General features: G+C 42.6%; 1 protein-coding gene across 1 annotated transcript; it reads right to left on the bottom strand.

Moving 5' to 3' along the window:
* Positions 1-450: 450 nt before the first annotated feature.
* arsh (arylsulfatase H) lies at positions 451-12982 on the bottom strand. Its single transcript, XM_080785418.1, has 11 exons — positions 12868-12982; positions 9681-9836; positions 8645-8766; positions 8261-8383; positions 7844-8046; positions 5508-5728; positions 4011-4147; positions 2940-3065; positions 2173-2332; positions 1785-1906; positions 451-1623 (listed from the first exon to the last, which is right to left on the bottom strand). The coding sequence occupies exons 1-11, from the start codon at positions 12912-12914 to the stop codon at positions 1220-1222; spliced, it is 1821 nt and encodes a 606-aa protein (XP_080641544.1). The 5' UTR covers positions 12915-12982; the 3' UTR covers positions 451-1219.
* Positions 12983-13969: the final 987 nt, after the last annotated feature.

Below are 13969 nucleotides of genomic sequence, written 5' to 3'. Positions count from 1 at the left end.
CCTGACAGGGACGATATACTAAAATTCAGTTAATGCATATTTAAATAGGTTTTTAGTTCTGCAAAAATCTATATTTTCCATGGCTAAAATTAAATAAAATACAACACTGATCACAACAGAATGCAATATGTCAATTGCGAAATAATTTAATACAATTTGTACGGAAATCACTAGACTCTTCACATCATAGTTTATATTTGGTTCTCTTCTCCAAGATGTTCATATTGGAAAATATATATATATAAATGCATTATTCAAAAAGTTATTTTCACTTCACTTCACAGAATCACAAGTTCAGTCCTTCATATTTTCCATAATCCATACATCTGAAATGTTCTATCTGCAATTTGCTACAAAATACAAACATGTATATTTAGAGAGAGAGAGAGAGAGAGAGAGAGAGAGAGAGAGAGAGAGAGAGAGAGAGAGAGAGAGAGAGAGGGGAGGGGTGGGGTGGTGCAGAAAACGAATTATATTGGGGGTGTTTCTCATAGTCTTGCATCTTGCACTTGTTAAGTCACTTTAAAGCCTTGGGAGTGATTTGATGTCCGTGTCCTTGTGCTTACAATTTACTTCATGCATCATGTTCCGTTCAGTGGTTCATTTAACTGCACACGGTTCGCTAAAATAATACAACAATGGACTCGCTGCAGCTGCAACCACACTGGATAACCAAGTTGCTTGAATGCACACAGTGAATGCATGTAGCGAATGCATATAGAGTACACTGCATACATGTACAGTACAGGCATACTGTACATGTTTATGTCTACTGTATGTGTAATTGTTTGCTCAAAAACATGCCAAATCTCCCTGGGGTTACAGTACACTACTGTATATTTGTTGGTGCCTCAAAGGTCATTGTGCACATTCATTGGGGGTGGGGGGGGTTCTTTCAGGCATGCGCCTACGTGCACATTCATTTGTTTGTATAGTATGCATGTGTGCTTGTAGTGCCTCAAATGTCATTGTGCACACTAATGTGTATGTATGCATGTGTGTGTTTATGCATTACTGCATACTGTAGTGTAGGTGCATATAGGCTATCCTTGCTAAGCAAATGCCCGAAGAGCATTGGGGCTGAATCATATGACATGTCACATTAGATAATTAATAATCCAAAACATTATCGACAGATTAATCTGTTAAGAAAATAAACATTGTAGCCAGCAGTGTGCATGTTCTTGTATTCTCTATGCATGCACATAAATGTGTTTTCTTAAGTTGTTGTGCCTTCTTTGCAGCCACAGAATGGGAAGGTTCCACAGCAGGGCTGCAGCCAGGGTCTCCATAAGATCTTATCCCAAGACATCTGGCTGGGAACGCTCTGCTGCACGTGTGTGTCACCGTGTGTGTGAGCACTGTCGGACACTTGTACGTCTGTCAGAGTGCGTTCGTGACTCACCATGGCTTCGGCCGTCTGCTTGAGAATCTCGGCGAATCGGGGCTCGGTGTGCGAGGTCAACGGGCGGGACTCGGCGGGGTCGTGGAAGAGGTCAAACACCAGCGGGGGGTTGTGGTGAGTAACGTGGTTGCAATTGCACATCTTGGTGTCATAGCAACCGCCTGCTCCGGGGGGATAGAAGTTGGGGGTGAAGAAGTGAACTTTGAAGATGGAGTCACCTGGAGAAAAACATACAATACAAACTCTCATTCAGTATTTCAAAACAAAGAAAAACATAGTGATCTATAAAGATCACTAAGATGTGTGTGTGTGTGTGTGTGTGTGTGTGTGTGTGTGTGTGTGTGTGTGTGTGTGTGTGTGTGTGTGCATGCGTGCTTACTCCCTGGTGGGTGCCAGCGCACTGCATTGAGGTGGACGCCACAGTAGTGGAACATGAACTCGTGTTGCGAGCGCTTGGCCTTCCCCTCTAACAGGGGCATCAGATTGTGGCCGTCTAGCAGTCTAAGAGAGAGTAAATGAACACACAAGAAACATGAAGACATGTTACAGTCCAGAAAGATGACCAAAGAAAACGGACATAAGGAGTTGGCGGAGAGAGAAAGAGAGGGAACATTTCTGCGAAAATAGCCAATCTACAAGTGCACAACACGTCACGATGCATTGTGAGCTTGAGATTTGGTGTAGAGGGAGAAAACAATCAGTGGTATAAACCCCTGGGGGACTCCGGTCAAGGAAGTACACAGGGTTTCATTGGTTAACATCTCTACCTGTCTGGCTGTGTGTCCTGGGCCAGGTATTTGAGCGTAGGGTACAGATCCATGAGGCTGGTTGGTTCGTCTACAACCCTCCCAGCTGGCAATCTGCCCGGCCAGCGGAAAATGCCAGGCACCCTGATACCACCCTCCCATCCTCCCATTGCTTTCCCACCTGGAGGAGAGAGTGAGACAGAGAGAGTGAGAACAGGGGAGAAGAGAGATGACATACCATAAATATCTCCATTCCTTTCCCGGTGGGAAAAGGATAGGACTGTAAAACATATAGATATACACTCAGAGAGACCTACACTTCATCGAAGTAATGACGGTTAAAGTAATCAAACTGTCAAAGTATAGTAATAACGATACTTTGCAGCATTAATACAGTAGCCAGCCTTCCCATACCACCAGAGATATAGTTGTATAGTCTCATCTTAATCTGTTTATGTGGATGGCTGGTGTAAAATGTGGATTCCTGGGAAGGCTTATGAATTTTAAACTTTAGATTACATTTTAATCCAATTTTTCTTCAGCGTGTAGAGGAGAGGTAGACATTGCATTAAATGATTTGCATTAAATTCTCATCACATTCATACCCTCTCAAGGTAAGAAATTAAATACAATTGTGGGGCATTTCATTAGGGCTGGCTTTGCTATGAATCTAAACAACTTAAAGTATGCCATGGCAACTTAATTGAACGTTTTACAGTACTATTTATTATTAGGCATTTTATTTATGACTCATTTGAGACCCATGGATTTTTTCTGTTATACTGTACCTTTATAAATGCCATTCCAGCCACCATGGGCATTAGCATCTTCAATGTGACCGCCATGATCTGATGTAAAGTACATCAGAGTGTTGTTGGCTAGTCCAAGGGAGTCCACTGTATCCATCACTTCCCCTGAAAACACAATTAATTTAACTTTAGAGATCAGAATGATAGTTACAGTAACATGACATTTGGCAAGTGAAGCGTCACACTCAGAGTTCACTCAGTGAGTTCTTATTTCTCCATTACTGTATGTCTTAAAAATAGACAAACGTTACACAGTAACATAGCACGAGGCAATACAATTAATATAATGTGATAATGCAAGAATAGGACACTAATGAGGTTTGGAAATGCTAACAATGTGCAATCAATACTGTACCTCACAGTAAACACAGTGTAAAATGTTAATAGAACACGATTGGAGGTAATGTATACCTTCGACCATCGATCTAGGAAATCCCCTTCTTCCTCCCTTCTGACCTACAGACACACTATAGTGCCATTGTCTGCCGACAGAAGATGTATCACAATAATAAAGTGCGGTGAGGACAAGTTCAGCGTGAAAGATAAAGTGGAGGTGAAGCACAGCGGAACGGAAAAACCACTCAAAATGATTCAGAGCCATCCATCAACACTGCAGGTATGGCTGACATTGGACTATGCTAACGGTTCAATCTGAAATGCTAAAATGTAATTTCCCTCTGCTGGTTTCTGTGAGGCGGAGGAAAGAAAAACTATTCCGTCTGTGAACGCATTGGTGAGCCAGTGAATAGATTATTTCTCGATGAGGGACAATTGCAAAGTCGCCAACAGAAGGGTATGCTTGCCTGTAGCCATTTCCCCCAAACATTTCACAATGTGATGCATACATGTTTGCTGCACATTGTTAGTGAACCTTTCCCCATATATAATTGATTTATATGTATATAAATAATTTATGGGAACATTTTTCTGTTTAGTGAGGGGCTCAACACAATATTAGCCCCATGCACCATGTAATGGGCTTATGAACAATATTAGTCACATACCCAGGCCTTATATTATGGCTCATTCGTTTTTACAGTCCCCACTCACCTATGATCCAGTCCACTTCTTCCATGTTGTCGCCATAGCGACCATGGTGGCTTTTGCCAGCAAAGGCAGGGGTGGTGAAGAGGGGTGTGTGGATGTGTGCCAAGGAGAGGAAGAGGAGGAAAGGCTGATCCACATTCCTAGAAGAGAGGAGGAGAATATGGAATAGAAAGATGAGTGAGTGGACATGAGCCAGTGACACAAAAGCCTAATTACTACAACAGCACGTGTTGCTTGATAATAAATGGGGGTGCTTTGAGGGGTGCTAGCCCCTCCTATGCACAGCTTTGTGTGTGTGTATGTGTGCGTGCTTGTAGCACGGAATGTGATGAATTTTGATTGACTGAGCACGGAATGTGATAATGTATGATGATAAGAGTGCCCCTCACTTCAGTGTGAGGGGCGTGTGATTTTGGAATACTTTTTTGCACAACTGAACTTTTTTTCAACCAAGGTTCATGTTTTAGGTTGTTATTAGAGAAAGTAAAAGATGTTAATGTGTTATTTTTTCCATTTGCTGCTTTCTTTCGTTTTAGGGATTTTAGCTATTTTTAACAGCCAACAGCATTCGAACATGGGGCTAAATAAGTCTTTTTTTTACAAAATATTATGGCGATTTTTTAATTTATTATTAAGTCCTACTAGACCCCAAGAAATTACATCTGGCCACAAAAGATCACGAGATTTACTGAATGTGTCAAACTGATATATTGAGCCTATGACACACAGTGAGGCTTCCCCCCAGTAGGCTACCTTCACATTCAGTAGATCCTGTGATCTTTTGTGGCCTTTTCTTGGGGTCTAGTAGGACTATAGCTATAGTAAATAATAAAATAATAAATCGCCATAATATTTTGTAACAACCTAAAACATGAACCTTGGTTGAAAAAAACTAAAGTTGTCATGTAACTTTACAATTAGCCCTTCGCTAAGCGGTAACCCCAGCCCGCCAAAAGCGATTGTCCAATACCAATCCAAATAGTTTAGCAACCGCTAAGGATTGCAACTTGCAAGCTTTCGTCACCTCATAGCTGTCAGTGTTATTTTGCATGGATGTGTTGTTGTCTTTTGAACACATACACAGCTTAAAGGACCACTTAACCACTTTTCAACCTACCTTCATACAATTATTTTCTCATAGGAGGGCTGTGGGCAGTTCAGAAACCCGTCCACCAGTGACATCATCGATGAGGAATCCAAAGGTTTTCTATTCCTGAAAAGTGGAAGCCATCTTTCTCACGACAATCTCACGATAATGTCACTGGTGGACGAGTTTCTGAACTGCCCACAGCCCTTCTATGAGACACAGTCTGGGTAGAAATTGAACATATCAGTGATACGTTTCCTTTAACGTCAGGAAAGTTACACGACTGACCCACAGAGGTGAATGCAATAATACTAATCACCGTAGTCTTACTGCGCATGTAAAACTACATGAAAACTTGTTAAAGTTGATTGAGTTGGATACTGAAATAATTATATCTAGATACACTACTCTACCTCTTTATAAAGTTTTGTGCCTCTCCCAGCAGCCTCTGGGGCAGACTCTCGACTGTCATTGGTTGTTCAATAACATCCTGGTTCCTCATGATGATGCAGTTCCAGGTGGCTAGGAATCCCAAGGGCACATACCACACAGCCACTGCTACAATACTGACACAGGTGAGGACTGCCAGGAGCCACATGCTGACCTCAAGCAGGCCACAAACGTGCACACACACCTGAAAAGCCATAACACACACAGACATGCAAAACATACACATTAGGGTTTAATATTTTCCCGGATTTGGCTCATTTTAATTCACGGGAATTTGCGGACCTTTTCCCGGGCTCCCGCGGGAATTCCAGTCAGAAAAATAAAATAATAATAAGTGCCCACCAAAATGCATTTATATGTATAGATACTTCATATGTTCAATAGAATATTTATATTTTTTGGTTTAAAACGTTTTATTTGAACGAAATATGAACATATAGCCTGTAATAAAATTATTCAATTAAAATATGAATAATAATATAGGCCTACTACGCTATTCAGAAAACTTGACACTTGAGTTTGCACTAATGTGACTGTCGAAGCATGGGGGAAAAATAAACGACCTCACGTCTTTCTTTCACATAGGTCTTTCACCCTTTGAACAGTGCTGCTGGGTCCCCTTCTCCACTGCAGAGAATGTGATCATCCCGCTTTGTACTTTATGAAAAGTCCGATTGGGTGTTAAAATAGCCAGCACGGCCAGTGCGCAGCACAGCACACTGATGATTAGTGATTATTATAGAGATTATAAGAGAAAGAGAAAGAGAGAGAGAGAGAGAGAGAGAGAGAGAGAGAGGGGCTGCGTGCTGGTGGTTATTATAAAACAAATTGTAGCCTATACAAACTAATTGTTTGTGTTCCGTTTCACGTTATTGCTGAGTGACGCACACATGCAGGCAAAAGCAAAAAGGGGTTTAGAAGTGACAATGTCCATCACGGGGAAAGGAAACTTCTCGCTCCGTCGGTAAAACCCTCCTTTTAATACTCTATGGGTAAAACACACTTCTCACAGAGACTGATTAGGCTACTAATGATTGACAGGTGCAGCAGCTTTGGGAGTGTGCCTGAAGATGTCCAACACAGTTCTGGAGAGAGTGACTCGGTGCTTGTCCAGCGCAGACAGGAAATTATACGTTCTCCTCAGACATTCATATTTTGCTAAAGTGTATAATAAGCTCTGTATCTGGTTAATTGCGGGAGGATGCAGGATTCGCGGAGTCCCGCTGATTTTATCTTGACCGCCCGTGCCCCCCCCGCAGGTATATAAATACCACCCGTGCCGCCAACATTTACGTTGAGTCCAGCTGGCTCCCCCGTTACAGCCCTTGAGTGTGCTCCATAATTCCATATAAATATCATCAAACATGTTTGAAAATGATGGGAGGGTTCAGATTGGACATTTGAGCACTCATAGATCAGGGGAAAGAATGCGCACTGTGTGAAAACTCCTTTAGTGTCATTTTTAACAATTTCCGGGCGGGAATTTGTGTGGCCTATACCCGGGAGGCCCGTAATCCCGGGATCCCGGCATTGAACCCTAATACACATACAATAGCCAATTACCCATGTGTTCAAAATAATCACACCCGTGTGAAGTGAGTGGTGCAACTCCGTGTGGGGGTCCCCGGAAGTTCCAGACCCACAAGAACACAGCCCTGATGCCGGCCCGGTTCCGGCGAGCCGCCCCGTGTCCGAAATGGTTGAGAAATGACTGTACTGTACTGTACTGTACTGTAAACCTGTATTGTGAAAACCAACCAAACGCTATTTCGTGCTCAGACAGAGAAACCCAGCCAGGGACCCAGGGACACAGCCAGGGACCCAGGGACAAACATAGCTGTCTATAGGAGTGGTTGCACCACTCAAAAAAGAAAGAAAAATAAACAATTTTTAGGGTTTTGCCAAACCCTAATTTTGTTGGTTTGGGGGAGCTTGTAGAAAACCATGTGTCTCTGGGAAGAGGTCGCAAGTCGCAACGTGTGTGCTATTCCTCTCAGTTTCGGCCCCTGCTGAAAGGGTAGCCTACCCCAACCAACCTGTAGGAGTCGCTAATGCAGCGAGAGAGTACAGTATACACTCCCCTGCCAGCCGTGAACATGTGCAATTGTTTTTGTTGAAACACCCAGCCAAGTCGGATGCAACGTGGAGCGAATTAAAATCCCAGTCTCCACAGTGGTGGGCAGGAACTTGACCTCTGCTTAGTAATAACGGTAAGTGTTACTTAACAACAATGTACTCTATTATAGTATATATGATTTTGGAAGAATGGGTACAACTACTGTAAGCTACACATACATACCAGTGTGAGCAGTCCCAGTCCCAGCATCATAGAGAGCTTTCGGAGTGTTTGCTGGAGGTCTGCCAAGACTTCTGAACCGTTCCCAGGAACGCATTCATTGAAGAGCGTGAAGGGAAGGCCGTAGAAGTAGCTGAAGCCGTGCTGGTTGGGGTGGTGACAATGGTCCCCTCTGTGTTCACAGTTCACACCCAGGTGCCACTTACCTTCCCACGGACAGACAGAAAGACAGGCGGATGGACAGATAAGATGGGAATGTATGCAGTAAAAACTTTCAAAGAGTAAATTTTTTTCTCTCAATGTAATAACTCTTGTGTGGTTGTTGTTCGTTCAAATAGATGATGATAGTAGAGAGTGTGTGTGTGTGTGTGTGTGTGTGTGTGTGTGTGTGTGTGTGTGTGACACTTGCAAGTGTCTTACCCACAAGTCCAGTGGTGTATCCTTGCTGTTGAAGCCTCTTAGCGAAGGTGATCTCATTGGGGGGCAGCCCCCCGGAACCTCCCAGAAACAGTAACACCTGCACACGGCCGGCACTGGCCATCCCTTATGCACGCACGCACGCACGCACGCACGCAGACAGACACACACACACACAGACAAAACATAAAACCAAATTTAGCCACAAATGTAAGCAAATTATCATAGAAATGAATCTATTGCTAATGCCTATGTCAGCTTGCTCGTGACAGAAACATGGTTGGTGTGTGTGTGTGTGTGTGTGTGTGTGTGTGTGTGTGTGTGTGTGTGTGTGTGTGTGTGTGCGTGCGTGCGTGCGTGCGTGCGTGCGTGCAGACACTCCTGTACCTGAGCGCAGTGCGTAGCGCCCCGTCATGAAAGCGGCCCTACTGGGGGTACAGAGGGGAGCGGCTGCGATATGCTGACTCAGCTTCACCCCTTCCACTGCCAGCCTGTCTATGTTAGGAGTCCTGAGAAAATGAATGACAGAGAGAGGTCAAACAGATCAGCAAACAGATCGTTAGCTTTTCATGTCATTGTATATGCATATGCATACGACAGGTGTGTGTGTGTGTGTGTGTGTGTGTGTGTGTGTGTGTGTGTGTGTGTGTGTGTGAGCGAGAGGGGGGGATTGAGAGAGAAGCATGTGAGACAGTGACAAAGTGATGATGGGGACAGAAGCGAAAAAGAGATGATATAGTATAAAGGGCGGCATGATGGATGGGATAAGGATAATAATGAAAAATGAAAGCATGGCAGGTGGGAAGGAGACAGAGAGTAGAGATGATGAAGGGGGGGAGGCACTGAGAGAGGGGTGGGGGGGTATGGAGAAAGCCAAAGGATAAAGTAGAAAAGCACGTTTTAGTTTTAGGTGTAGGGCAGAAGCAAACAATTACATGGAAACGCCTGAGGATGAGCCCCTATAGGGCCTATAGGCTTGAAACGTCCCCCTACGGTGGTGTAGCCTCGGTCCCAGGCTTACTTATCTGCGAAAAGAAAAGCCTGGTCACAACGTAAGGCAGAGAAGCTATCGGCGGATGTATCCTCCGGAACATTCGTCAAATGTATTTACCCCGGATACGATATTTTCCCGACCAATCACAACACTTGTTTCATTCGCGGAGAATGTAAACTGATTTGTAAAGCATCAACATAATTTCCCTGGGCAATACTTCCGCTAAAATCCTGCAACTTCCGCTGATAGTCTTTTCAGTGTAGGTCTTGCCCAGGGTGACGGTGGTGAAACAAAAGCAAACCTTTCATCGGAAAGCATAACAGCAAAGTAAGTGAACGATAAAGGTAATCGGGACAAATGAAAGCTAGAGTGGAGTAGTTCTAAGATAAGTTGCATCATAAAAACACTGAAACGTTGGTTGGGGGTTACCTGATGGTGTCATTGCCGTAGCAACCCACGTCGCCGATGCCCAGGTCATCCACCATCATTAGGACAAAATTGGGCCTCCTCTCTTCCTCTGCCGCATTGATGTCGTGTCCTGATATCAGCAGTGGGGATAACAGGAGAAGGGCCAACGGGAGGGACCTAAAGGTTAGAGTTCACAAAAATAACATCACCAATCCAATGCCTGTTCATGAGCCTAATAGATCTCATGAATAGATTAATACTATATAATCAACAGTAACTAACTGTAAGTCTCCGAGACTCTCCATAGTACTCTTTTAGTACTTTTTTGGGGGGGGGGCATTTCTGCCTTTTCTGCACAGGACTCGAACACGCGAGTGACGTGACACGCTGTCAGGCCAGGGCCTACTATAATATGGCATGCGCCTGGACCGCTAGTCCAGCGGGTGCCCCAGACTGTCCATACTGTAGACCCTGGTGTCATGTTAAAGGAGAATTCCATGCTAGAATGCTTTCTTACCTTTCTTTGTAGTTGTTACGTTCCCACCAAAGAGGTCCAGGTGTTATTTTGTGCAAAAACTCCTACCATAAGCCCTCAATGAATTGCATTGAATGGAATGGGAATTGAATGGGGCCATGGGGTATTATGCTAGTTCGCTTATTTCCATCGAAAGAAGTAGTAAAGTGTGCAGCTTGGGATATTATTTACATTATGAAGAGAGGATATATACAAAGAAATTATAATTTTGAGCGATGGAAATAAGTGAATTAGCACAACACCCCATAGCCCCATTCAATTCCCATTCCATTCAATGCAATTCATTTAGGGCTTATGGTAGGGGAAACAGCTAGTAAGGAGCTTTTGCACAAAATAACACCTGGACCTCTTTGGTGGGGACATAACAACTACAAAGAAAGGTAAGAAAGCCTTTTAGTATGGAATTCTCCTTTAAAGCAGACGGCACCTAGAAGTGAGGCCTGGCTTCCCACGTATCTACAGCAAATTTACATTGACAGCTGGGATCTCCATAAATGGGCATTGTCTGCACGCGCACACACATTTATTTAACAACTAGCAACGTTTCTTAACTTTCGTCCCACCTTGGTCTTCTTCAGGTTAAAAGAATTAACAGTATGTCATCCCCTTACAGTATATGCTAAAGCCCACAAACTGGTTATGAGCCCCACCTGGTGGTCAGGGACGGTACCATGCATTACACATAGCTGAGCCTGGATAATAAGCCAGCCGCGAATCAGCCGTGATTCGAGTCTGGCTTATTAGCCAGGCTACATTTCTTGTACGAAACAAAATTATTACTTAAGACGTATTTATATCAGCCAGATGATGTTGTCATTTACTGCACTTTTAAAAAGAAAACTAAACAAAGTTAACAAACATTACAAGTCCATAGACTTGGCTGCCACATGGCATAATTTCGGAATATGTTTTTCTCTTCACATATGTATCACTGTGTAAATAGTGTAGTTTGCTAGCTGATGGCCAACAAGAACTATGCATACATCCCAGAGGAACTGTGCCTGGAGTAGTGGAGTCATGGGATGGCAATGCCGACCAGGTGGACTCCAGAGCACACTTTGGTCTAATGCCAAAAAAAACTCACCACCGCAACCATAACTACCACCACCAACTGAGCTGCTCAGAACTCAACTTCAAGGAGAACAGGTATAAATAACGTTTAGTAACCTGTTCTTTAGGCAATCTTTTTTAATTAATAAACTAGTTTATATTATGGATTACAATTCTATTTCTCAGAGAAACAGTCATACCGGTATGTGCTTACACAAGTTAGGCATACCAAAAGTTATTGCATTCGAAATAATAATAATAATAACCAGTAAAGACGCCCTGAGGGCGAGAAGCAACCTCGCCCCAAAGGGCAAGGTCGAGTGCACGCATATGCCTGGGTGACGGCAGTCTTCTCCATGTATGGTTAACCAGGGTTAGATGAGGTCATTGTTGTGATCCTCATTCACGGAGATGGCCATATATGGTGGCATGACGTGTCACGAGGCGTGACCAAAAAAGCAATGTAAAAGAGACATTATTTTTTGTAATAATTTCAACACTGCAATGATGAGAAAGAATGGCATGTTCTTTGTATTTTAACAGCAGCACTGAGCACCCTATAATACAAATACATAACATAACATAATGGTAATAAATAATATATAAAGAACAAGACAATTGTAAACAGAACAATTTTGTAGAGCATACATTTGGCCTGGACTGGTTTGTTTTGAAGTAGCCTAATCAAACATATAGGTAAGTTATAAATGTTAGTATAGATTTTCCTAACCATTTGTAAAGAACTCCTTGCCTTTTACATGTCTCCTCCTGTGTCTCAATGTGACATCTGTCCAACTCGTCATCATACAGTGTCTGTTAACTTTAATATAGCTATAAACTCCATCATGGATCACACAAGGGAAGTACTAAGTAGTACAGTATTAACATTGTTAATTTTAAACATGCATTTTCATGTGAGTCTCAGCTTTTGTCAGATGTGATAACGATTTCTGCATTTGTACAGAGAGAAAAACATTGATAAACTGTATGTAAATCAAAACTTTGGAAAACAAGTATAGGCTTAAGACTAACTATTTTAGTCTGACTTACTTTCGTAAATAAATGTCAAAATCAATCAAATACATCAATGATTATCTTGATCCAATTAAGAGCCAATAAGGTTACTAGACAAAATGCAATTTTAATCACTCATCAAGTTCATATACAATTCCCAGCAATTGTTTTAACCAGATATTGACCAATGACCAGAGTGAAAATAGCTCAGAAGAAAATGCGCACGGTTCTCTTCTCTCCCTCTACTATGCGCCGTTAGACGCACGCACACGCACGAGCGCGCGCATCACCTGATTGAGTGAGTAGCAAACTTTCCATGCGCGTGCATGAAAAAAATAAAGCATGTTGTGTTTATTAGCATAGAACTGAGTAGTGACTGTGTGAGTCAGGTTGTTTGCATTTTCAACATTATGGTAGCAGCACGAGCATTTCATGGCCAAAGTCTGATCACAATCAAGACAGTCAAGACAGTAAAATCACTGCACAATATACTCTGTAGTCTGTACAACTAAAGTCAATACATTATTTCCCTATTTGTGAATCATAATAGAAAAGCAACATGATTCAGATTCTGTAAACCTGCAGTGCCACACTGCCACATCGACTCACCTCTGCCACCTCATGACTGCAGTAACAGTTACAGTAAAGCGATCCATAAAGAGCTGAGAAATATTATAGTTCCACAGCTGCTTCCACTTCCCTGCATTTCGCGCGACGGTGTAAATTGCAGACCTAAAAGCTCACAACGCGTAGCATCCTCGGTGCACTGTGAGCTTGTAGGCCTGCTATTTTCAGTGTGCGACACCGTCCTGCGACGGGCTTTTCTTCTTCTTGGCATCGGTTGGCATCCTGTTGGCACATTGTTGCATTACCGCCACCTTCTGTGTGGAAAGCATGGTGACGAGAGGTTACTTCTGTTCTGAGTAGGTTCAAGGCTATGGTTCAAGGTCCAGCTGGTCCTTTATTGTTACATCTTGTGCTTGTACCATAGAGTAATAAAAGGAGGGCTTGTACTTATCTTTTTGTTGGGCTTATAATAATAATAATAATAATAATAATAATAATAATAATAATAATAATAATAATAATAATAATAATAATGGGCAGTGGGGAAGAGAGAGAGAAAAAAATGGGTTTTTATAAAAGGATATATACCAATAGCAATAGGTCAGCGTATGTGCATGGCTGCCGTGGTGGCATACATACACCATCAGCATTTGTAGCCGCCACAGTAGCTGTACAAGTAGGCCTCTAACAGTTTAGGTAGAAACAAAACAGTCAAATGTATTATGGTGCAAAGAAAGATGACCTAGTGTAACTCTGAGCACTTTTTAAATGTCACTTCTCTCAGCTCCTCACCTTTTCCCTTTGGTAATGGTACGTTATACCATACAACACAATAAAAAATAATAACATGTTCCTATACAGACTCCTCTTCCAGCTGGCAATGGTCACATGGCCCTGCAGGTGTTTCACAATTAAATGAAGTGTTTAGGATGTGCATGCCCAGCTCCCTCTTGCTTTCAATAATAGACCTGTATATTCTCATATTTTCTTTTCTTTATGTGTTTTCAATGGTGCTTGGCTGATCAGTTGCTGAAAATGTGCTCAGCATTACCTACAAAAGAGAGAAGTCCCTCTAAAACCATATGACTGAAGTATGAATGAATGCAAGCGTATGCAAATGATTAATGCACAAGTTAACTATTTT

Source organism: Protomyctophum bolini (genome assembly GCF_963924005.1).
Source record: "Protomyctophum bolini genome assembly, chromosome: 16".
Taxonomy (NCBI): Eukaryota; Metazoa; Chordata; class Actinopteri; order Myctophiformes; family Myctophidae; genus Protomyctophum; species Protomyctophum bolini.
This window is presented reverse-complemented; position numbering and strand designations above follow the sequence as displayed.

What these genes read in the sequence shown, in the direction of transcription:
- arsh (XM_080785418.1), bottom strand. Translation starts at nt 12,914, where the DNA reads ATGGATCGCTTTACTGTAACTGTTACTGCAGTCATGAGGTGGCAGAG. An exon ending in TACGGCAATGACACCATCAG is followed by an intron (nt 8,767 to 9,680) that starts GTAACCCCCAAC and finishes TCATTTTCTCAG; the next exon opens with GACTCCTAACATAGACAGGC. An exon ending in GCACAAAACTTTATAAAGAG is followed by an intron (nt 4,148 to 5,507) that starts GTAGAGTAGTGT and finishes CCTCTCTTCTAG; the next exon opens with GAATGTGGATCAGCCTTTCC.